At 41.7% G+C, this 26,601-nt stretch overlaps 1 protein-coding gene and 1 long non-coding RNA gene across 2 annotated transcripts in view; both read left to right on the top strand.

The window, feature by feature from the left end:
- LOC146563625 (uncharacterized) overlaps positions 1-10,375 on the top strand; it is a 33,758-nt gene extending 23,383 nt beyond the window's left edge. The window contains exon 3 of the long non-coding RNA XR_014894263.1: positions 10,240-10,375. This is a non-coding gene — a long non-coding RNA (uncharacterized LOC146563625). The remainder of the gene's footprint in view (positions 1-10,239) is intronic.
- LOC146563626 (uncharacterized) lies at positions 33-7,032 on the top strand. The gene is made up of 2 exons (XM_085290850.1): positions 33-6,157; positions 6,389-7,032. The coding sequence occupies exon 1, from the start codon at positions 40-42 to the stop codon at positions 5,680-5,682; it is 5,643 nt and encodes a 1,880-aa protein (XP_085146976.1). The 5' UTR covers positions 33-39; the 3' UTR covers positions 5,683-6,157; positions 6,389-7,032.
- Positions 10,376-26,601: the final 16,226 nt, after the last annotated feature.

Below are 26,601 nucleotides of genomic sequence, written 5' to 3'. Positions count from 1 at the left end.
GGTAATTCTGAAGCCATCATCCGTGCAGTAGGTGAGTTAATGGTCAGAACAAACAAACAGCCTGAAAGCCATCCATATAGACGTCTAAGGACATTTTCCGGGGTCATTCCCACCCCAGCTGGGGAAGAAGTCTTGGATACCTGGTTGGAGCAAGCGAGACTCCTAGTAGATGAAGGCGAGTGCTCCGATAAAGAAAAACGTAGACGCATACTGGAAAGTCTCAAAGGGCCTGCCTTGGAGATCATTCAGGCCGTGCGTCTGACTCAACCTGATGCTAGTTCCCAGGACTACATAGAGGCCATAGAGACCATTTTTGGCAGAGTAGAGTCCGCAGAGGAGCTCTATCTGTCATTCAGAGCCCTTCACCAACAGCCTGGTGAGCACCTGTCTGAGTTTCTGCGAAGATTAGAGAGGTCTCTTGTTAAAGTAGTCCAGGGAGGTGGTTTACCAGTTAGTGCTGCTAACAAAGCTCGGTTAGAGCAGTTAGTTAAAGGATCCACTTCTGAGCTTATGTTGCTTCAGTTGAAAATAAGGGAGCGAATGGAAAATCCTCCCTCATTCCTGAACTTGTTAAGAGAGGTGATGGAAGAGGAAGGCCGTCAAGCAGCCAAACAAAGCCAGACCACATCTAAGTGTCACCAAAGGGTTCGCACAGTGAAGGTGGAAAAGGAGAAAGAGTCTGAAGCGGTCACTCAGAGTGAACTGCAAGCTCAGATTCAAGAGTTGAGAGCACAGTTAGAGGAAAGAAACCACTCAGGAATTCAACCGCTGTCTGATTGCACCATCAAACCCCCAACAGAGAAGCAAAAACAGAAAAGTGATTCGCAGAGCGAAATACGGGCACTCAGAAAGCAAGTGAAAGCACTAGAAAATAAAATGAGTGTGATGGCGGTGAGGTCTACAAGTGAGCCCCCACAAGAACACTCAACTCAGTCTCGCAGAGACAAAGCAGCTTCTTACCCCAAGCCTGCTTCTTTTAAAGCATCATCTGCTAGAGAGAGTGATGAATATTTCTGCTATAAGTGTGGAGAAAATGGTCACATAGCTACAAGGTGCACTGCACCCGAGAACCCGCAGAAAGTCATAAGAAAACTCATACGATTAGTACGAGGAGTATCTGGTCCTAACAAGGAGGACCCAAATCCTACCGGAGAAGAGCAATGCGTTGCTTGGACCAACAAGGTCGAAGTCCCAGAAACTGACACAGGCCTGCCTGAGGGTCTTGTAGGCCCGTCATTTATTCACACAGTCAAAATCAATGATGTGGCCTGTGATGCTCTTATTGATAGTGGGTCTAACGTGACTATTATCTTTGAAAGCTGGTATAACCAACACTTGGAAGATGTCCCCATAAAACCTCTCTCTCGCTTGGGACTCTGGGGACTTGCTGACACAGAGTATCCCTACAAAGGCTATGTTGTTGTAGAGATGGAGTTTACCAAGGAGATCACTGGTGTCTCCGGGCGAGTAGAAGTGCTCGCATTGATTTGTCCTGACCCGAAAAACCAGCAACAAACCCCCGTGTTGGTGGGCACCAATACGTCTCTGTTCCGCCGCTTATGGGACTTGGTGCAAATGAAAGGTGACCAGAACACAGCTCATTCCATGAGAATTCAGTCTGTGTATGCCCCCATTAGGGCACAGGAGCAACTGCCAAAAAATGATGTGCTGGGACAGATAAAATGGAAAGGGCCCTGCCCTCTTTCTATCGCCCCAGGAGCAAATTGCTATGCCACCTGCAAAGTAGACAGGCACAGTGCCCCCTCCAAAGACCTTATCTTGATTGATGCACCCTCTACCCAGTTACTCCCCGCCGGCGTGCTGGTACAGCCAGGTGTGCTCTCAGATGCTGGTATAGACAGCAATAGCTTGAATGTGCTCCTCCAAAATGAGTCCACCAAGACAGTCTCCATACCAGTGGGATCTGTCATTGCTGAAATGTTTGCTGTGGATACAGTCACCCCAGTCCAACCCTCTGACCTGGCCACTGAGAAAATAGATCCAAACCTCTTTGACTTTGGGGACTCCCCTATCCCCGAGGAGTGGAAAAGTAGACTTCGGCAGAAGTTAGCTGAGAGGAGAAATGTCTTCTCAATGCAGGAGTGGGACGTTGGCTTGGCTAAAGGTGTTGAACACCACATTCGTCTACATGACCCTAGACCTTTCAGGGAGAGGTCAAGGAGACTAGCCCCAGCCGACATTGATGATGTGAGGCGACACATACAGCAGCTGTTGGCTGCTGGCATTATAACAGAGTCCCGTAGCCCATATGCCTCCCCAATTGTTGTTGTGCGGAAAAAGAATGGGGCCATAAGAATCTGTATTGATTACAGAACACTGAACAACCGCACTACACCTGATCAGTATACAATGCCACGCATTGATGATGCCTTGGACTCCTTGTCAGGCAGCCGATGGTTCTCAGTCCTAGATCTGCGTAGTGGCTACTATCAGATAGAAATGGCTGAGGAGGACAAGGAAAAGACGGCATTTATTTGCCCCCTGGGCTTCTATCAATTTGAGCGCATGCCACAAGGGATCACTGGAGCTCCTGCAACGTTCCAACGCTTAATGGAAAAGGCTGTTGGGGACATGCATCTTCTGGAAGCCCTTGTGTATTTGGATGACATCATTGTCTTTGGAAGAACGCTTGAAGAGCATGAGCAACGCCTCTTTAAGGTGTTGGACAGACTAGAGGAGATTGGTTTGAAAGTCTCCATTGACAAATGTCAATTCTGTCGTCCTCAAGTTAAGTATGTGGGTCACATTGTATCCACCAATGGAATAGCCACCGATCCAGAGAAGGTTGAGGTGGTGAAACACTGGAAAGTGCCCACTCACTTGAAACCTCTCAAGTCTTTCCTCGGATTTTGTAGTTACTATCGGAGGTTCATAGCCAACTACTCCGCCATTGTCCGTCCTTTGTCAGAACTCACCAAGGGTTATGCACCCACTTGGAAAGACCCCAAAGCCAAGAAGAGTGTAGACCCAAACCACACCTATTTTAAAGCATCCGAGCCGTTTGGGGAACGATGGACTCCAGCCTGCCAGGCTGCTTTTGAACAGATCCGTGAATGTCTGATCAATGCTCCAGTATTGGCATTTGCTGACCCCACCAAGACATACATCCTGCATGTGGACGCCAGCATGAATGGTTTAGGTGCTGTCTTGAACCAAGAACACCCCGAGGGCCTAAGGCCGGTAGCTTTCGCAAGCCGAAAGCTCAAAGACTCAGAACGTAACTATCCAGTTCATCAACTGGAATTCTTGGCATTAAAGTGGGCCGTTGTGGATAAATTTCACGACTACCTGTATGGTGCCAAATTCATTGTCAGGACTGACAATAACCCCTTAACGTATGTATTGACCTCGGCTAAGCTCAGTGCTGTAGGGCATCGCTGGCTCGCTGCCCTCGCCACGTATGATTTCACCATACAGTACCGCCCTGGGCGCCACAACATTGATGCTGACTTGCTGTCCCGACAGTATGCCCAAGAGGAAGTTGGAGAATGGACTTCCATCCTGCCTGCTGGCATTAAAGCTCTCTGTAAACGAGCCTGCATCAGGGAAGGAGCAGTTGTACCTGACAGATTGGTGGATCAACTTGGTGCTCCTGCCTCTGCAGTACCAGAAGCCTATGCATTTCCTGTGAATCTCAGCGTAAACATCCTCGATCAGCTGAGCCCAAAAGACATTCAAACATCACAAGATATGGACCCTACCATTGGGCCATTGAAGAAAGCCATCAAGAGCAATAAAGAGTTTGCTCGCTCTAAAACTGACTCGCCAGAGACTGTGATGCTCCTCCGTGAAAGTCGCAAATTGGAGTTGAGTGATGGAATACTCTACAGAGTAAAAGAAAAAATGGCTGGAAAACAAAGCCGGCAGCTTGTCTTGCCAGCAAGATACAGGTCTATGGTGTTAAGGTCTCTGCATGATGAGTGTGGGCACATGGGAGCAGAGCGAACAACAGAACTGATTAAAGAGAGGTTTTACTGGCCTCGTATGGCAGCTGAGATTGAGCAGTATATTCGCACTTGTGGAAGGTGCATCTCCAGGAAGACGCTCCCTCAGCGTGCCTCGCCCTTGAATCAGATAACAAGCAATGGCCCTCTAGACTTGGTCTGCATTGATTTCTTACAGATAGAGCCGGATTCTAAAGGTGTTGCAAATGTGTTAGTTGTGACAGATCACTATACACGTTATGCACAGGCGTTTCCTACCAAAGATCAAAGAGCCATTACCGTTGCAAAAGTCCTGTGGGAGAAGTACTTCATGCACTACGGTCTACCTGCACGAATACACTCTGATCAGGGCAGAGACTTTGAGAGTCGACTGATCAAGGAGCTGTTGTCCATGTTGGGGATTCGGAAGTCACGAACGTCTCCCTACCACCCGCAAGGTGATGCGCAACCGGAAAGATTCAACAGAACCCTTCTAGCAATGCTCGGTACCATGGACACTGCAAAGAAACAGTGTTGGAGCCAGCATATCACCCACCTGGTACACGCGTACAATTGTACAAGGAGTGATGCCACGGGGTACTCACCTTATTATCTCATGTTCGGGAGAGAAGCTAGACTGCCCATCGACGTCTGCTTTGGAATCTCGCCAAATGGTGAAAGTGAGTCCTCCTACCAACAGTATGTTTCACGGATGAGAAAAGAGTTGCAGGACGCATACAAACTTGCATCAAATGCAGCTACGAAAAATCATCTGAAGAACAAAGCACATTATGACCAACGCGTGAGAGATCTGCCTTTGGAGAAGGGAGACAGGGTTCTCATTCAGAATGTTGGAATAAAAGGCAAGCATAAACTGCAGGATCGTTGGAAATCTACACCGTATGTTGTAGTGGAGAAGTTGCCTAACCTGCCTGTTTATAAGGTAAAACCAGAACATGGTCCAGGTGTACTCAAAACTCTCCATCGAGACCACCTGTTGCCAATTGGTTATATGGTCAGGATGCCTAATCCATCGGATGACACAGGACACATTAGGAGACCCGTAACCAGAGCACATCGTGCCCAGAAAAGTCAAGCAGTTAAACCGCCTGATCCAGTTGAAGAAAGTGACACAGCATCCTCAGATGAAATGTTTGAAGCTGTCCATAATCCGCAAAGTTTTGGTGTGCAAGAGGTCAGGAGACAACTGGCAATGCCACATCAGACTTCGGAAGAGGATGACACTTCTGAGGAGGAACATTTTGAAGAAGCAGAAAGTCAACCAGTAAGAGAAAGTGAAAACTCATCTGGAGATGATACACCTACTATGCTGGAATATGATGCTCAAGAGACAAATGAGTCTATGGGAGAGCAAGAGGAGGAACGGGAAACAAGTTCACCCTTTTCAAACAGAACCCGAAGTGACAATTCTCATAGAGGTACAAGAAATGAGAGTGAACAGTTCTCCACATCCCGAAAATCCCTCAGGAAACCAAAACCACCCTTGAGATTGACCTATGAAAAGCCAGGTCACCCATCTTGTGAGCCTGTTACCATCATGCACCATGGTATGGTCATTCAACTAAAATTAAACCCTCCAGACGTCAGTGAAACAAAGGGACGTTCTAAGTCATCGAAGAAGTTCTTAGGAAGTGAGGATGACCATCACCCTGTAAAGCTAAAGAGAAGTCAGAGGTGTGATGAGGACATCTACACGGTTAGAAGGGGGAGGGTGTAGCCCTGTCTGCAATTATTCGGGCTTGCAGTATAAAGAAAAAGTGTACTGTAATAAAAAATGGTTAAACTATAAATAGTTGATAAAACGTTTAAAAAATCATATGCTTTGGTACAAATGTATTTCATTTACAGTTAAGAGTCCAATAAGTAAAAGGGTTTCATGATTTAGAGTTCATTTTCTGTGCACACTAAATATGTTGGGGTGTAACCTAAGTTTATTTACCCATCTAGTGTCAGTTATCTCAATATGGTATTGTCATTGGTTGTTGTGCTGACGAGCCAGTCAATGTCACTCTTCTCTGTTATGGGGGCGGGACAAGTGGTAAGGTTTGTGTGAATCTGTGGGAGCGGACACAGAAGCTAAGTCCGAAGAGAGAGATGTCGTAAGGCAAACGTGGTGTGGATTTTGCATCTAAGTGTGTCATTGAGGTCGACTACCCGTGGTCCTGATAGTACTTATTTGTGATCTGCAAGAGGTAAATGAGACTGTGCGCCTTGACATTTGTACTGTAACTATTCGTTATAGTGATATAATATCGTGATATGTGATGCTAACTAGCGACTTGCTAATTAGCGCAACTTACCGCGTTATGTGCTGTGATACCATGCTGTATGTTTAGCTCTGTGATTTTCAGCAAAGCATGCTAATGCTAAATCGCTATGTGATAGCATTTGGTATTGTAGCTCAAGTGTTTTAATGTGTTTAGAAGCCGAGGGACGCTCTGAAAGGAGAGAGAGGTTTCTGCCCGGATGGACCCTGCTGTTTCCTCGCCCCTGACTGTTGTTTTCTCGCCCCTGACTGTTGTTTTCTTACCCCTGACTGTCTTCACTACTGGTGAACTAACTGCCCGTTTCTGATTGCCCCACTAACAAACTCATTGGACTCGTGAGTACTAACTGGAACTAAAGTGCACATATTTTGTTTATTGCTCAGTTTGAGTGAAGCGGCCATCAGTTTTAGGCCTCACCGCACCCAAACTTCGAATCAGGCCTGCATCAAGCACCGTGCTACAGGTGTAGTGTGGACAGGTTAAAGTGTGTGTGTGTGTGGGCCCACTGTTACACAATCGGTTTAAATTGAGTAAGTGTGTAGTTGATCAAAGTTATTGTCAAAGGTTGAAATTCATCCATGTTAAAGGTGTGAGCTGTTGTAGCTGAAATAACAGTTGAAATACCTAAAAAGGAGGTATTTTGGGTTGATAATCTTTTATTTAAAATCCATGTAGTCATTTTTACAGTATTTTTGTTTGTTTATTTGAATTCAATCCATTTGATTAAAGTAACTGTTTATTTTATTCATTTCTTTTGTCTAAATAAATACCCGGTGAGGGATAAATTTGTGTAAAATACAGTTGTGGTGGTCCTTATTATAGCAATTAGAGGGTATCAGGTATTATTATTAGTAGCACTACGAACCCAGGCCCAGTCTCATTGTACTATATACTCTAGCTTTACCATAGCTACGTGGGACCTGGGTTACACTATGCTCAGGGAAATCTTTAATTTTGTTTCTCTAATATTGTTCTCAAGATTACAGCACCTTGTGCTGCAGTGCAGGTTCTCCCTCACACTGCTGCCCTTAGTATTGGATACACTTTTTTTTTTTATGTGCAAAAAATGTGTGGGAGCAGTTTACTTGCTACAGCGCAACATTTTCTTTACCAGTTTCTCCTTGGACCAAAAAGAACAAAGAAGCCAAGAGAAAGATGGATGAAAACAAAGAAAGTCCAAGTACCATGACCACAAGAGGTGTAATTGTTCTTTATAATGACAGATTTCAGGCAGGGATATAAAACAACAATGGAGCGTCCTTGGAAAACGCAGGCAGAATATGAATGGAGGTTTTGTCATCCTCTTTGACAAAAGACCAGTACAACCTGTACAGAGGAGGCTGTGCTTCCAATTTCTCCGAGGTCAAATGCATTTCATTGTCAAGCAGGCCAAAATGTAACATGCCGGGGTGATGAGATGGCTCCAAAAGCCCTAAAAGTCCCAAATTGTGCAAGTCATCCTAAACAAACACAGAGGGACAAAAAAAATCCCACCATCGTCTTCTATAGGCAGTAAATTACATTAAATATAGGTTGTGTAATGCATATACTGCTCCCTATTCATCCTGTTTGAAGTGCCCTCTCACTAGCCAAAATCTCTTCTCATCTCCAGTACCTGTGAATTATACAAAATGATGCGTTCGCCATTGATTTCATCAGTCCACTGTAGTCGCTAGTAATCCCATTATAACATGTCTGTTAGTACAATAGCTAGATATGGCCTGAATAAAGGAAGCCTTTCTTTGCCTTGTCAAAGGTAGGCTGTCTTCCAAATTACTTCTTCAGAAGTTAAAAGGCCCACTGCCTAATCAGTCTATTATACCAGACTAATAGATGACCAGTAATTGCAACTAATAACTTATTACTCATCTACACAAATATTCTAATAGCTTGTATTTAGAAGCCAATTTTTTTCAATGGACATAGTGAGAAGGAGGGGGTTCCTATTCAAAAGCCAGACACACAGAAACACAAAGAAATACTCCCACAAAGGAAGCTTAGAAAGCAACCTGTAGCATGTTTTTTCTTCTCTTAGCTGGATTAATATCTAACCTTATTCACAGGGATGTGAAACCTCAGCTCGTCTTCATCTCCAGAGATGTCTAGCACCAGGGCTTTGTTTGGTGCTCGGGCCCCTTTTGAGAGAGAGATAGAGATGGCGCATGGAATTATAAATAATGTCTTCTATCCTCTTCCCCTGCTAGCCTGCTAGGCCTCAGACACGGAGCTCAGTGGGGACTAGTGAGGCGGATGCACTGTACGTTATTTGAGCTTCGGAAGCCAGTAGTTCCAACAGGGCTCACGGGTGGAAACGCATTTACTCACAGCCAGGTGGCGAGGAGTTACCCGTGAGACGTAATAACAAAGTGGGTGCGCTACGTGGGACCCACGCTTCTTTTGTTACATTACATTTTGTTACAGGTCATTCTATAAGCAGAACTGAATGCATGAATTTGAAATGCACATTAAAACTAGAAATAAATGTCCACATCATTTATTTCCTGCTACATCAAATGGATGTAACTTAATTTTTGATGATGACCTTTTCTTTTCTTTTCTTTTTTTCTTTTTTTTTTTTTTTTTTGAAGGAAAATATTGAACTTTCTGCACTCAGTCCTTTTTATCAGCTGGGGAAAACCTCCATGCTGAGCAATGTCCAATAATGTGTTTGACAGATAAGGGGTGATGCAAATCCAGAAAAGATTTGAGCACATCAAATGAATGAAACCTGCGTGAGCATTCAGATGACCTCTTGAAAACCAATGGTAAATGGTAAATGGCCTGCATTTGTATTGCGCTTTTCTAGTCCATAGGACCCCAAAGCGCTTTACACTACATTCAGTCATTCACCCATTCACACACACATTCACACACTGGCGATAGCAAGCTACATTGTAGCCACAGCTGCCCTGGGGCACACTGACAGAGGCGAGGCTGCCGGACACAGGCGCCACCGGGCCCTCTGACCACCACCAATCCAACCTTTGGTTTTGCTGACCTCATTTTGTAGAAGTATGCAAATTTATTCAGAAATAATTCATAATTCCTTTGTAATCACTAATCATTAGTTGCTCAGCATGTAGGCATAGTAGTCGCTAGCTAAGTAAGCAGGTCTAGCTAATAAACAAATGACAGAGCAGACACTGTTCAAGTAACATCACATAAAAGATGCACTATTGTTTACCTTCTAAGGCATTGAAATACCTTTCAGAAACCAAACTAAGGGATAAAAAAAAATAATTTTACCGTAAAAATCTAAATTCATACCTTTTATTTTAGATACTGTCTTTCTAGCTTCATACCGTGTGGACTAAAAGGTCAAAGTATGAAAAAAACGATCTATTAATATAGCCAACTGAGTGTTTGGATCTCTATAAATGTGTTAGTACAGCAGACTACACATAGGCTTCACTTTAGATTTATTAATCTGAATGCTGCATTAGCCAAACTATTACACAGAATAAGAATGTAAGGTAGTGTCGATGTACTGCAAAGTATTTGACTCTTTTTGAATCATCTAACATTCATTAAAGTAGATTCTTTACTAATTACTGAAAAGCGCAAAAATGCAGTACTTGTTACTTTACTACATTAATCACCACACCTTAAAAAATATTTTAGCACCACATGTTACATCTTCATCTTATAATCAATGCTAATTGTCAGTAAAAAATAATACTTAACTAGGCCTTTAACCTTTTAATACTGTCACCTAGTCATGCGTCAGTGTAAACCTCTGCAATGGAAATGATTATTAGGTTGGTTTTTTAGAAACTTATATCTGTTGCCACTTTCTAATTCTTCATCAGACTATGTTAATGTAGCAACTATCTTCCTCTAACACCAACACAGAGAGAGAGAATTACTGGCTGTTTCTCCAAGCTGCGTTTGTGTTTTACACCACATGACAAGCCTACAACACAAGCAGAGAAAGTAGCAAACTGCCAAGAATTAGCTCACAGACAGCTTCAGTTGGCTCTGTTGATCATGTGACTCTTGTCTTACAGGTTGTAGAAGTTCAAGATTCTCCCGTGATGTCTGTCCCCCCCGTCCTTGCAGCAGGCTGCCACTCTGTTAGCTGAGCACAGTGACATCAAGCCAGTATCAACTCTCCATTAAAATTCTATTGCGATTAAAAAGAAGAGTGAAAGACCACAGCATGCATCAGTTCCTTATCTATCAAAAGTTGCAGGTTTAACACGCGCACGATGAGTACATAAACACACACTCGACAGGATTTACGCCTGGGAGGAAGCATCATTAACAAATATGTTTATTAACCGCAACGCATTGAGGACACAATGGGCAGAGTACAATGGGAGTAGTTAAAGGGGCAGGACACACAAAAACCCACTGGGAGTATATAGCCCCCACTGATCAGTGACCTCATCCAGAGTCAGTTTCTCTTTCAAAGGCGGCGAGACCAAAGAGTAGTGGGGCCTTTTCAGCCGTGCAGATAACAAACCAACACCAGACACCCAATAAAGAGACTTCCACTTCATTTAAAAGCAATTAATATTCTTGGCTGGCCGGCGTGATCCCTTTGGTGTGGCAGGTCTGTACACGCCCCCTGCACTGTAATGGAGTTGACTGGTTAACTTTGAGTCTGTGGCCACAGTGCTGGCTGCCCGGGTGAGAGCGCTGATGCGCAGTGTGACACAGTGTTTAGATCGGACTGAATGGGCCTGTCTCACAGCCCAGTGCACTCCAAAGGAGCCTTCACTTCTCCATCTTTTTCTCTATACTATTCTCACTCTTTCCATCTTTAGCTTTTTCCGTCATTCCTTTCCTGTCCTCTTTCTCTTCTCCACGTTGTCTCCAAGTCTATATTGGCTATTGTTTCCTTTTTTCCTCCCTTTCTTCCTTTTTTTAAAAAACCTCTTCTTAAGTCGCTCTGAATTGGCTTTCAATAGGAGCAAGGGTTTAAATAGTTAGCTTTTGTAATGTTTGGTAATGATTGTCTCCTGGAGATGTGGAAAGAAAAAAAATGTTCATTTAAGCGCGCGCATATCCTAAATCCCTGCACCTAGTGGTACAATAGTTATGTTAAGCTATATTGCATATTTCCAACCATATCCATGATCACATACTGTGTATGGTACCGTTGTAAATAGTGTATTATCCTACTTTTTTTTTGAAAGTTAATTATACAGTGGGGCAAAAAAGTATTTAATCAGCCACCGATTGTGCAAGTTCCCCCACCTAAAATGATGACAGAGGTCAGTAATTTGCACCAGAGGTACACTTCAACTGTGAGAGACAGAATGTGAAAAAAAAATCCATGAATCCACATGGTAGGATTTGTAAAGAATTTATTGGTAAATCAGGGTGGAAAATAAGTATTTGGTCAATAACAAAAATACAACTCAATACTTTGTAACATAACCTTTGTTGGCAATAACAGAGGTCAAACGTTTACTATAGGTCTTTACCAGGTTTGCACACACAGTAGCTGGTATTTTGGCCCATTCCTCCATGCAGATCTTCTCGAGAACAGTGATGTTTTGGGGCTGTCGCCGAGCAACACGGACTTTCAACTCCCGCCACAGATTTTCTATGGGGTTGAGGTCTGGAGACTGGCTAGGCCACTCCAGGACTTTCAAATGCTTCTTACGGAGCCACTCCTTTGTTGCCCGGGCGGTGTGTTTTGGATCATTGTCATGTTGGAAGACCCAGCCTCGTTTCATCTTCAAAGTTCTCACTGATGGAAGGAGGTTTTGGCTCAAAATCTCACGATACATGGCCCCATTCATTCTGTCCTTAACACGGATCAGTCGTCCTGTCCCCTTGGCAGAAAAACAGCCCCATAGCATGATGTTTCCACCCCCATGCTTCACAGTAGGTATGGTGTTCTTGGGATGCAACTCAGTATTCTTCTTCCTCCAAACACGACGAGTTGAGTTTATACCAAAAAGTTCTACTTTGGTTTCATCTGACCACATGACATTCTCCCAATCCTCTGCTGTATCATCCATGTGCTCTCTGGCAAACTTCAGACGGGCCTGGACATGCACTGGCTTCAGCAGCGGAACACGTCTGGCACTGCGGGATTTGATTCCCTGCCGTTGTAGTGTGTTACTGATGGTGACCTTTGTTACTTTGGTCCCAGCTCTCTGCAGGTCATTCACCAGGTCCCCCCGTGTGGTTCTGGGATCTTTGCTCACCGTTCTCATGATCATTTTGACCCCACGGGATGAGATCTTGCGTGGAGCCCCAGATTGTGGGAGATTATCAGTGGTCTTGTATGTCTTCCATTTTCTGATGATTGCTCCCACAGTTGATTTTTTTCACACCAAGCTGCTTGCCTATTGTAGATTCACTCTTCCCAGTCTGGTGCAGGTCTACAATACTTTTCCTGGTGTCCTTCGAAAGCTCTTTGGTCTTGGCCATGGCGGAGTTTGGAGTCTGACTGTTTGAGGTTGTGGACAGGTGTCTTTTATACAGATGATGAGTTCAAACAGGTGCCATTCATACAGGTAACGAGTGGGGGACAGAAAAGCTTCTTACAGAAGACGTTACAGGTCTGTGAGAGCCAGAAGTTTTCCTTGTTTGAGGTGACCAAGTACTTATTTTCCACCCTGATTTACGAATAAATTCTTTACAAATCCTACCATGTGGATTCATGGATTTTTTTTTCACATTCTGTCTCTCACAGTTGAAGTGTACCTCTGGTGCAAATTACTGACCTCTGTCATCATTTTAGGTGGGGGAACTTGCACAATCGGTGGCTGACTAAATACTTTTTTGCCCCACTGTATATTGGTGAAGTTTCAATCCATCAGTTTTCTATAACAATTAATCTGTTATGAATCACAGGGAACCTGGATTTTAGAAACTTGTTTCTATTCCCATTTCCTAGTTCTACCTAGTAAAGAGCTGTTTGAAACTGAGAGTTAGCAGATTGCACATTTTCATATTAGTGAGATATTTAATGGTGTGTAAAGGGAAAAACTCCTAAACAGGAAACGACTACAGCATCACAAAGAGGGCAAAAAATGTATTAAATGTAATCAGTCATTTGCAACTTTAGTATGTATGTTTGTTTTTTTTATCTAACTATGCATATAAGGAGAAATAAGCATCATTCTTAACTTGCGCAATGTCAGATGAGTGGGAAATATCAGGTTATGTTAGCAGGCATGACTACGGGATTTATTAAAATGTTCTTTACACTTTCACAGATATACAAGCCCACAGATGATGAAAAGTTTGGCTGTTTTGTAACTCATGGTGTGAATACAGCATTAGTCTAAATAGGAAATATTTTCACAAACTAATAAAGTGTACTTGTGCTAGTTTGATGTACTGCTTTACTGGCTTTTTTGACTCGAGTCAGAGTTCATTAGCACATTTCTTCTTCTTTTTTTAGTTCTATTTCTAATTTTAACCAGAACTTGAATCAGAACTATCTACAATGGCATCGGGGCATCTTTACTTAATTAGTACTTAAATCTGTTTGGCAGTTTTATCCAAAATACTGTCAAGCGAGTCCATTTTTCACGTGTTGCATCGTGGCATTGCTTTTAGCAGACAACATGGAGATGTTTGCTCAGTACTGAGAATTGCTGAGGGCTCTGGGTGGCACTATAGAATATGAGCAAGCATAGGGGGAGTAACATGCATGATTTACAGGTAATTTCAAATGTAACCCTAACCCAGGGGTCGGCAACCTGCGGCTCCGGAGCCGCATGTGGCTCTTTAGTCCTTATAGTGCGGCTCCGCGTGGTTTGGGAAAATAAATTTGTTTTTTTAAGTATTTAGCTGAAGTGTATTTTATTTATGTTTATTTATGTTCTTTTTAACTTGTAGTTCTAAATTGGAAGATTATTGTGATATTGAAATACAAAAAAATATATATTCTATTATTTTTTTCATCGCTCAAAATAAGCGTCACACTCGCGGAAGCCGGTATACCCGCCAAAACGCCGTGCATTTACCAAGACTTTCAACCCCAGATAGGCCAATTATGGATCTTCGGATCCACATTATGTCAGCAGCTGTTCTCCACCGTGAACTATGTTAAAAACAAACACCGCTCACGCCTCACAGATGACAGCTTACAGTCCTGCGTAAAGATGAAAGTGACTTCGTACAGCCCTGATTTGCAGACGCTGTGCGCAGAGGTTCAGGAGCAGAAGTCCCATTGTAAACATGTCACGGCAGACCCGACGATGTTTCCATGAACATGCTTTTCAGCATCTACCACTTTTCACACACGATTGCTGTACGCATACAGCCGGCTACAGCTTTTCAGCTCACAGCCCGACACCCACCAACACAACAGCATAGATGGCACAGACGTTAAGGCGGCGAGGCGTGTTTGCGGGTGCCGCTCAGGCGCGTCCACCCTGCACCCCACCACACATTAACCAGGTAAAATGCATATTTAGGCAGAATTTTGCAAATATCTATTTTTCATTTTTTTTGCAGCATAGTGCTTTTTTTCCCAATCATTTTGTTAAAAGTCAGGTCAAGGCTCCTAAAGCCCAAAGGCGATATAAGGGTGGCGGCTCACAGCAGTTTTTGTTTGCTACATGGATCATTTTAGTTCCTTTTGTTATATTTCTTTAAGAGTTCAAAATGTGTTAATTACATAAATCAAATGTAATTTTCTCTGTAGGACTTCATGGATTTCACAAGCAACACACCTTAGTTGTTCACACAAAGCATAAAGGTAAAAAACAATATATACAGTGTTATCTTCATTTTAGATGTCAAAAAGTATTTGCGGCTCCCAGAGTTTTCTTTTGTGTGGAAATCGCGTCCTAATGGCTCTTTGGGTGTTAAAGGTTGCTGACCCCTGACCTAACCCCTTTTGCCAGTAATGAAAATTACTTAATAATTATGTCAGTTGTCTCAGTTACTAATTACCTTCTATTGTTTTGGTAGCATTTGCATGCGTGTCATTCTGTCGGTAAACACAAGAGCACAAAATGTTTACTTGAACTCTGATAAAACTGTGTAGGGGTGTAGAGTGGTTTTATATTAACAATCCATTAAAATTTGTCTTACATCCAACAAGGTCTCCAAGGTCAACTCAACGATTTATTGGTTGGAAACTGACCCAAAAAAATCCTTAAAACTTAGAAACAAATTATGGTTATTGAAAGTGTAGTGCGTGTTGTCAACATAAAAAATGTACTGCATAAAAATTTAAAATGTGTCACATTTGACCTCTGACCTCTACCTCAAGGTTGATACATTATTTGGAAGGTTAAAATGATAGATATAGATATTTAAAACTAGCTTTGTCACTCTCACTTCCATTGTTTGCGCTGACAATATATAGGCATACAGGAAATGATATGGGGAATCTAAAGATTACGTGACATTGGACCTTTGACCTCTTCTTCAAGGTCAATAGGGTCAAAGTTTCATAAAGTGTCTTTTATGTATTAAAACTGTGCTTAAAATTCTGCTGTCTTTGTTTTAATTGGCAACATTTATGAAACGATCCTGGTGTTCCTGGATTCTAAATATCACTTTATTGGTCACATTTGACCTCTGCTCTCATTTTCACATTTCACATATACTTTTCTTTCAAGTCAACCCAAACAGGCATTATTTTACTGCACCACAAACTTCTTTACATACATACATACATTAACAAAGAACAAAGAAAACAACTAACAATTAATATGTAGGTAAGAGATCGTGGAGTGAGCTGGCTTGGTGGAAGTTTGAGCTCTCTGAGTGCTTCTTGTTAGTTTATAAAACACACAAATGAAAACCAAATAAACGGAGTAATGCATATCTTTTCACAAGTTAAAGTCTGAATTTTGAAAGAGCTGCTGGAGCAGCGTGCTGAATATGAGCTTATCAAGACATAGCTTGGCGCTGCAAATGCAAACCCATTGACAAGAGTTTACTGTACCGGGAAGACAATATGTTTGAACACTGAGCTCTGAGGAATGTGTTTACTAGGTTTGCTATTTTTTGTGACTACTTGCCTGTAATGTCTTAGGCAGCAGTGTGTTGAACTGCCAGGGCCACCACACAATGTAGCATGGTTTTCAATGCAGAACAGCCAAAGAAATGCAAAACGAAACAAAAGGTCTCCTGCAGCAGTTTACTGTTATTTTCAGTCTGTAAAGTAAACTTGGCACTCACTGGGTACACAACAACACAGCAATGAATGCCCTTGAGGATCGAAGAGAAAGGTTTGCCTTCTGAGACCTTGGCCAGTACTCTAAATGGTAATGACTAGTGCATTAGCAGTCGCCTGGTTGTTTAGTAGGCTGAGGGTAATGAGGAAATCAATGGACCACATTCAACAAATATTTAGAGTCTTTTTTAGGAGTAGAACTTATTCACCCTCAGCTCAGTGAACATTGCCTCGGCAGTCAAATACCATTCACATAAGATTAGTTTGAGCACATTGATATAGCCATGACTTACCACAGATGTTAGATAATATGTTAACTCGTAGTCTCTTATGGACATAAACAGTCTATCGATAGTAACTTGTAGCAGCCTGTGGGCTTCAATTAAATCCAACTATTCACCCGCCAGTTAGTCGATGAGAGCTAGACCTGCTACTTTTGTGGCTCACACTTGTTCCCTGTCTGTTCGATCCATCTTCTTCCACAGCGCAGTCCAGATTGTCACGGTTCAGCCCCATTATTTCCAAAATGTCTTCACTTTGTTTTGGTATAACAGAACTCATTTAGGAGAAGATTTTTTTCTCAGTCAGAATTCACTGAAGAGTTGCTTTATTGTCACAGCATTGACTTTAATGTAGTAATGTAATGCATTACATTTATTAGTTTTTTATTTGTCTTAAAAACCTTCAGTTATCTGCAAGATGAGCAGGTGGAAAGAAAAAAACTCACACAAGCATTTTTCCTGCACACTTATGCTAGCATCACCTGACTTCAGTTCATGTGCAGGAAGGAGTGGTCGAGCAGTTTACCACTGTTGAGGAGTGGCGATGTGGACATTACATTTTTCTCTGTAACATGAAAGGACAAGAGCACAATGGTAAGGTCCAATCTGTGCACTAGCAGAAAACAGCTATCCACTGCTGGCGACACAAGATTGAGTCTCTGCAAGCATCTGCGCAGACAGCATGCTAGCACAAAGCTAGCAAGAACCAGTGAAAAAGCTAAGTGTTTGCTGACACTAGTGGCACTGTAGACTCAATTTCTGCCTCTACCTTTTTCCGACACTGCATCACACACCATGTCAGTGTAATGAGTAGTGCAACAAATAACTTTTCCTGGGTAGTTTTAAAGTAGTGTATAGCATTATTTTTTTTAAAGTACCAAGTAGTGTGTAATATCTTATTTATTTTAAATTTAAAATTGGTATTTATTTTAAATTTTAAATTTTAAATACCAATTTTTAATTTTAAATACCAATGCCAACAGTGGTCCACTCACAAATGTGTATATTCAGTTGGGGTCTTGCTCCAAAGTCAGGGCTTAAATCTAGAGGTGACCTCAGAGTTTGGACCTAGATACCATGGTATCATCATCATCATCATCAACTTTATTTATAAAGCAGTTTAAAACAACCACAGCTGACACAAAGTGCTGTACATTGGAACTGTAAAATAAAATTACATAAGATATAAATAAAAAACAAATAAAAGAAGAGTGAAATCATTAATTAAATAACTACTGCATTAAAAAAAGAAACTAAGTCTCACTGAGGTTAAAAGCCAAGGAATAAAAGTGAGTTTTAAGGCGTGACCTAGATGGACACAGAAACCATGACATCACCCACTGGTTTGCAGAAGTCTCACATGGAAAGCCTCAATTTCAGTGCTTTCACTATTTTATTGGGGGGTCAGAATCAGAATCAGGAGTGGATATGGCTATAAAGATGCTGCTTCATTGGCTGAGGACTTATCCACAAATCCTTATCCATTCAGGATACAACACGTTCTCACTCCCATAGCGTAACATTTTACACCAGGTGACAAATCGTCAACATATTACGTTTTCGGGCACCCAACACGTTCCTACATTACGACATCGGAAAACTGAGGACAGGCTAATCTTCCTTTTTGACACTTAGAACAACCACAATTTGCAAAATGGACTTTTTTAGTATCATCTTAAATAAAACTGAGCCTGTGTACTCAGTGGGAAAGTAATTACCGAGTTCGGGCCCAAAATACTTTTTTGCAAGTTTTTTTGCAACCACAGTGATGGTGACAGTCATTTAAAAAAAGGGCAGGTTTCATTTTAATATTGGATTCACTTTTCAGACCCGAGAACTACTCTATGTCCGTCTTTTATGCTGTCTGTGTTTGGAACATTCCTTTATATCTATTATTACTGTTACACTATCTCTTACCGTACATTACCAAATCTCCATTTGCACTATTTGCCCATTTGCACTACTCTGCCTGGTTTGCACTCAATGTCATTTACTCATTATATTGTATATTGTATAGCTTTCTTGTTATATGTAAAAATTGTATTGTATTTATTTATTTAAATTTTACTTTTTAATTATTTTACTTGCATTTTTAATCACTCTTATATTTAAATGTTCATTTGCTATTTTATCTAGGGATTGAGAGTAACGTAGTTTCTATTCTCTGTATGTCCTGTACATGTGGCAGAATTGACAATAAAGCTGACTTTGACTTTGACTTTGACTTATTATAACACATTTGTCATTTTACCAATAGTAATTTTAGTTTTTAAGACTTGTGTATTCTCTCTCTTCTGAGACATTCAGGTTTGTGGGTGTGTGCGTATACCAGCAGCTAGTACACTAACAGCAACCTTAGTTTTTTGTGAGCTTGGTGTTCTTCCTACATGCTCTTTATAATCACGTGTGTACGTCTCCTAAGTTTAGTTCATCTGCTCAGGGAGAGAAGGCTGCCAGCAGGACTTCACATCCACTTCATCAGATGTCCATCATGTCAAGGAGGAGCCTTGTGTGTGCACTGATGCTTAACATGCTGAGCATCAAAAGAAGACCACAGTTTATTTGACTTGGTAGCACAGTCAGTCTCACGTAGCCACAATATCTTCACTAAAACCTGTCATTAATGTGTATTTGAAACTTGCACATAAACAGACTCCCGAGCTCACAGAGCTGACTGCTTGATGTGAGAAGACTAAACAATAGGCATTATAGTTTTCAGAAACCTGCGCAAATGAAAATTCATCCTCATTATTCATGACATCAAACGGGGCTGGGGGCCCTGAGCAGGCTCATTTGCAGCTGAATGTGGGAGCCGGTGGAGACAGTGCCCTGTTTAGCATGTGTTTGTGTTGCAGAAGTGGTGGAGGGACAGAGGAGGAGAGGGTACCAGTGGGCCACAGCTGGTGTGCCACAGTCTAAACCTTCTACCTGCTGATATCACAACTGACAAGCTGGGCCGTGATCAGGGATTAATAGTCTCTCTCTGACTTAAGTTGAGGAAGTGGACTCCCACACAGCAGTCTGCCTGCTTGACCGACTGAGCCAAAGTTGTCAGCTTGTTTCACTGGCTGTACATCTCATGCTCGTCCATCTGTCCATTTTTCTGATTACAATTTGTGTCCCTCCTTTTACCTCTTTGTGCAACTCCCTACAGATATGTGCGTGCATGTCAACATGCATCATTTTCTTTCTGCGCTCCTTTATGTATGTCTTCTCACATGTGTGTATTTCTTCTCTCTCTGCAGCTCTGTGAAACCAGCTGTGTGTGTTTACTCTACCTGGTTTACCTGCTCCAGGAGAGCAAGCTGCCTGCAGCCACTCTGTCACTTGACATGCCGGCTGACAGACTCCCGTCATGGCTATGAGGCCTGCTCGTCTGCTACATGATTTTGCAGACATCATTTGTACAGCTAGGTGGTGTGCACACACGATTCTATTTGTTTGATCGCTTTCAAGCTCTGTCTGACCAGTTGTGCATGCTGGCTCTACCTGCTTTCATTTCCTGGTCTACCTGCTCCAGGAGAGCCAGCTGCCAGCAGTAGAGCAGTCAGGCAACATCAGCTCTGTCACGTTGAGAGACTGAGACAAACATTCGCTGTGTCCTTTTCAGAGACATGATTTGTTTTAGCAGCCATGCTTGACAACAAAAAATAACAGTATGCTGAAATATTCAGCTGTGCAGAAAACACACTTCTATTGCTACATGCTTTTTTTTTTTTAAAGTCTCAGCAGTGGATTTTTCCCTTTACAGACTGGTGAACATTAAAAAAAAACGTGGGCCGTGGCCTTGAAATAACAAAACAGCAACATCACATTATGCTAGTATTTCTTTTTGCCTGTCTGTGCTTGTGGGAAAGGCAGGTGCTTCAGTAAAATAAAATAAATAAAACATTAATGGTATTGAAGAAAAACCTATTTCTTAATATTCGGTAATGAAAGCTGTTGTGTGCTTCATCCAGTGGCTCCTGGAGACCAGGTTGCTCTTTGGTGTCTGTGCTGATTCTGACCCAGTTCCTTGCAGGTTTTATTCGTGCTATTGATTCTCTTTTACACATAACTGAGTGGCTGCCATCATGGAGCTGGATTTGAATGCCATTTGTGTAGGTGTTCCAAGACTACGTGCGTCTAGCGGGGATTTACTTTGTCCTCGATCTGAGCAGAACAGCTACTCAGATCAGATCTTCCGTCGAGAAATCAATAGATGTGTTTTTAAACCAACCTAAAATGTTCAGGGCCAAATTTTGAAACTGCCTCAGATTTTTGAGGCGGACTTCTTGGAGAGGAGTCCTTTATAAACGACACCTGGATTGTGCATCTCTCTCTATTGCCTCCATTATTGTAGGGTTTTTACAATACAATATAAAGCACCTAGAGGCAACCGTTGTTGTGATTTGGCGCTGTATAAATGAAGCCGAACTGAACTGTGATGTTGATGTTGGGATACACATGAAACCACTGGTTCAACGATACTGCACAAAAACTTTGTGTTGATCTGAGTGCCTGCTGCAACCCCCGTATGTTGGAAAGGGATGGAATTTCATTCATGATGACTAAAGAATTGAAGAAAAAAACTTTAAAATATAAATGAAAGGTCTGCCCTGTGAAAATCTTCCAATTACCTTCTCGTGAACAGTATTCATCGGAACTTTTTACTTACTTGAAAATTCCAAAAGTGTTTTCAGAGTTCTGCAATTGTGAATCCACTGAATTGGGATTTAGGCAGACATCGCAAGAAACAATTTTTCAAAACCTGGTCAAATAAAACCAGACATTAGAGAAGGAAAGCTGTATTTTGGGTGTCCTGACACATTAATGAAGGCACACTCACTCAGCCCAATGCTTTGATCGAGCTACCACCTGATAGAGTTATCCTAAAGCACTGCACTTTCCACTGTGACAATAAAAATCTGAAATACACTTAGCATCAAGTCGTTTACGCATCTGTCAGGTCTTACACTGTAGCAAGATTTTGCATGGTGTTTTCAGGGCTTAACACACCCAAGGTGTTCCGGCAGACAGGAAGGCAGGGCAGGTGTGAACAGCTGGTCTTGAGAGACATGATAACAGACCAAAGGAACGCAACAACCGGGGTGAGAGAACGCATAAACCCATTAAAAAAAACACAAAACTGCGAGAGAGATGTTTGTGATTTGAAGAGAAATTTTTAAAAATTCCTTTGCTATTCTCCAAAAAAAATAAGGCAGCCTTGAGATTTTTTAAACTTTATTTTGTTTTTGCCAGTAGGAAAAATCGGGCTCTTCAGTATTGTGTGGGCAAGTTGAACCTGTTATGGTGTGCAACACTGAATATAAGGAAAGGTCAAATAACACACAACAATTTTATTTTTGTAAACTGCTGAAATCATGAATCATAAAAGGGTCAAAGCATAATTTCTGTCTTTCTTTCTACTCGTTTTACTTCTTTCACTCTTATTATTTTTATCTTTAAGAATTATCAGATGCAGTGAAGGACTAGAATTGGTCACATCACATTACCACGTAAGCATACATGTTCAAATTTTATATTGACGCTTCAATGCAAGGCATGTTAGTATTGGGGTTGGCTGTAGCTCTGGTGGTAGAGCAGATCACCAACTAATCAGAAGGTTGGAGCTTTGATCCCCATCTGTTCCCACCTGCATGGCCAAGATACTAACCCCAAGTTCTCTGTCAGAGTGGGAATGTTGGATAGAAAGCACTTACATAGAAAGAGCATAGAGAGCAACTTGTGTAAAGTGCTTTGATACACATAAGAACCAACCCATTTACCATAGTTTTGCATTACGGCCATGTGGAAGCAACGTAGCTAAAAAAAAAAATTAAAGTTATGTGATCATGAGACATATTAGAGTTCCTTTTTGTTCAGAATAAACCCAATAATGGTAGATTGAGGGGAAAATAGGGGAAGGGGGATTCATCGTGTGGTGATTGTGAACATTCTGGTCAGCCAGTGTAATAGTTGCTGAGATAATTCACATTAAAGACTGTGGCGGTCTGACTGACAGACACTGCTGTTTATAGGGCCCAGTAGTGGCATAGCTAAACATCGTGTGAATTGTTCTTTCAAGAAAACGTCTAGCTCTTGATTAAAATGGTGTGATCTTTTAGTTCTTAAGGCGTTAAAGACTTTATTTTAGTACGTTTTACTTTTTTTTTACTACAAGTAACAACAGATGTTTGACTGTTTGTTTGTTACTTCTAGTGTAGCTCTGTAACCTCATGCTAAAAGAGTGCCCTGTAGTTTCTTATTGACTCCAACTTTGACAGTGCTACAGCATAAACTATTAACCAGCTAATAGCCAACCTACTCTTCAGTTCAGTAACGTCCTCTAACATGACTGGAAAGAGGGCACGATCATGGACTGTGGAAAACAGAAGTATGACCTCTGGGCAGCGCTTGTGTCTTACAAATGTTTTTTTTCATGCAAGGATATGAGATGATGCTAGCACGATAGCATGCTAAACTTCAGCAGATATCTCAGCAACTGTTTATTCTTCATAATTATTTGGTGTTCAGTTCATTGTGCTTTTAACTTCCTTTAAACTAGCAGTCTTAAATGTCTATGCAAACTCCTGACAGGCCTGTTAGTTGCCAGGGTGGATGGTCATTTTTAGATAGCCTTAATCCTGGTATTTGCAATCACACTGTATTAACAATTCTCTGGCCTTCGATTGTCAGAAGCTGTTGAATAAAAGTGAAATTAATTCAGTCATTCCTGTAAGGGAAAAGCAAAGATAAAGGCACGGAACTTTAAGCTGTTTCAAATTTGTTATCACTGATGCTTTTTAAAGCATTTAAACGCTGCATTTATTTTGAAAATCCAAAAACAGGTGAGAAATAGACCCTCAAACTTATAATTGAAGATCTCCTCCAAGCAGTGCAGCTAGAGATTTCATTCAACTATCCATTCCAGTCCCTACTTAATAAATATATCCAGTCCAACATCACTTTTATTTCTCTTATGAAAGTGATGGATGGACACAGTCTTTGTGTCCTTGTTGTAATCATACTCTTTTTTTTCTGTACACTTGCCAAGAACGTTCTGTTTGTGTTATGGATGATAACCGGTGCTGAGTTTTGCATTGCTTTATATTCATCCTTTTGCAATGAGAGGGTGCAAAAAAAAAAACAATGCACTTCCATTTGAAATGATTAAAGATATTTAGATCACTTTTAAATCCATGAGTTTAAAATTGCATGTGTAACTTATTAATGCACAAAACTGCATGTTTAGAAGTTTAGATCAACAACATGGTTGACGGCAGAGGTAAGCAGTTTAAAAAGGATTCCTAAAATTGGTAGAATGGACTGATGTAATCGAGGACATATATATAATGGAGAAAATGACCTACACTTTGAGACTGAAATCTGATAAACACCGAAAACAGTGGACAAAATGGATAGCCTATAAGACTCACTCAGCCCCATAGGGCAGGGACCTCTCCTCATTGTTGTTGTTTTTTTTTGTTTTTTCCCCCTTTTCCCCCTTTTCCCCTCTTCCACAGATTGGGTGTCCTTTATTTTTTTTGGTTTGTTTCTTTTGTGTTCTTTTTTTTTTCGTGTTTTTTGTTTGCATGTACTATAAAATTGGAAAAAGCACAAAATAAAAAGTTAAAAAACAAAAAAAGGATTCCTGTGATCGAGGATACCTGCACCAAGCCTCTAGAAGAGGCTTAGCTGTAGCCTGGAAACAAGTCTGTCTGGAGTGGTGGTCAGCTTCCCAATGAAGGCGAGTTTTGGATCAAATTCTAGGCTGGGAGTCAAACCCCCCAGTCAAACTCTTTTTTTCCCTCACCGGTGTTCCCACTAATGAACGGCACTAATTGATTGAAAACGCTGGTGGGAGGGGATGAGCAAGCGGGGTTTGAGAGAGTGGGGTGGGGGGTGGATTGCAAACAGTGTCTGGATCAGATCCAGACTTATGCGGGGGCCCACAGTAATGAGCCCTGAGTATTGTGGGCTTAAACGGAGGAGGGACAATAATACAGGGTACAGTGAGCACAAGTGAACAGACACATAAAGGGGACATGTGATCCCTCCAGAAGCTGCAGCCCTGCTGAGTTTATTTTTAATTACATTAATTCCTGGAGGTCAAATCATGGTGTGCATTTGTGGCTAAATATAATGAGATTACATGTTCAGTATACATTCTGCTGAGAGTTTCATGTGCCTCACGCTGCCCCGTTGTTCTTCTTGTCTTAAACTATGCAAGTCCCAAGGAACGTAATTGCATCCAAAATAAAATCAGCAGCACAACGCTATGTCTTTATTTTAAAGATAATACACTGCAGCCAAGGGAGCTTTGGTATGCAATCACTAGGATTACAAGAGAAGCGAGTCACCTTCCCCCTTGGAAAAAAAATCTAATTGTATCTCTTGTATGTGCAATAGAATTCTTTCCGCCACTATCCAGGGCTCGTGACCAGCAGGTGAACCAAGATCAAGCACAAATCAAAAGCTTCTCTTTGTTGTTCATTTGTACCTTTACCGTCACGGAGGCCTGACTCACACTCAACCCCACCATCCATTTCACCTCACTAATGGAAGGAAAGAGTCACAGCTTTCACTCATATCCATTAAAGCATAACACATGGTGCTTGGATTGGAATAGTACTCGCTGATATGGAGCACAAGCATGTCATATTTCTTTCCAACCCGTTACACAGCAGTAAATTGTCATTGTGTAGTGCCAGGCGGGTCAATTTCTTTCTCAAAGAGCACTTTTGCCACAAAAGAGGCAAAAGTGGTCAGAGATGTTGGGGAAAGAAGAGTGTGTTTGGTTTGCTTTGAGGATTGTCTTTAAATGGCAGCGATCTGGTGCAAGACTTCTGATGATTTGTGCACATGCGTTCCTGCATTCAGTGGGAATAGCATTACATTTTCAGGGATTGCATTTTAACATCCAGTAATTACAGTCAGTATTCTCAGTAATGCTCAATATCTTAGGGGTTAGAGACTCTTGATTGGACAGCGAAGTACTTGCCTGGTAGAAGGACAGATAAGCAGAAAAATGACTCTAAAGTTATTATATTCAGATATTTTTCTTGGCTGCTTCTTTTTTTCTTGCCATTGCCTTATGTTAACAAACGTTTTTGCGCAGAGCTCAGAGCACTTCACATAACCTCCAAATTTACTGTCCATCAGCAGGTAGCAGATGGACAGAAAACCTGGTTGCTTGTGAAGCTGAAATGCCTCATTTCCTTTCTCTCGTGTTTACTACACGCTGTGAGGTTTGTAAAGGAACATTAAATCATTTACAGGCAGACTGAGCTCTGCTGCATGCAAAAATAAGGTAACCGCTTTCTTCGCTGTTTGCAAGGAGCAACGTTATTAATGAAAAAATAGTTCTGGTAATTACTCTTGCTTTTCGTGGAACTTCACTTTTTTGAACTGCTAATTCATAAACTGCTAATTCTGCTAATTCATATCGCATTTCTGACATTTCTCCTTGTACTGCACTTCGATCCCGGGGTTTTATTCATGTGTGAGGGAACAAAAGAACAGGAGATTGACTGACGGATTGGTGCGGCATCTGCAGCAGGCTATGCAGATGTTTTACAGGTCTATTGTGGTGAAGCGAGAGCTGAGCGTGAAGTTGAGAGTTTGATTTTACTGGTCGATCTACCTTCCTGCCCTCACCTGTGATAGTGACCAAACGAATGAGAGCATGCATAAAAGCAAAATAAATGAAGGTGGCGCGGCTTTCCCTAGGAGATAAAGTGAGGAGCTCAATCAGCTCCAAGCAGACATGCAATGGAGCCAGCTGATGCGGTTCAGCACCTTTAAAAAAAAAAAAAATCTGTGTAAGTATTAGGAAACATCAAGTAGCATATTAACTGCACCTTAACATCATGTCCAAGCCAAACCTTTTAAACTTTTAAACTGTACCCACACTGAGCTGAGATTACGTTGTTCTCATATGTTGTAAACAGGACACAACGCAGCCTGGAATCATTTTTTATTGTCCTCATTATTTTCTTACT

The sequence above is a fragment of the Mchenga conophoros genome, linkage group LG11, assembly GCF_057382185.1.
Source record: "Mchenga conophoros isolate Kocher_MC1m ecotype Shallow Benthic linkage group LG11, M_conophoros_male_GT1.1, whole genome shotgun sequence".
NCBI lineage: Eukaryota > Metazoa > Chordata > Actinopteri > Cichliformes > Cichlidae > Mchenga > Mchenga conophoros.
This window is presented reverse-complemented; position numbering and strand designations above follow the sequence as displayed.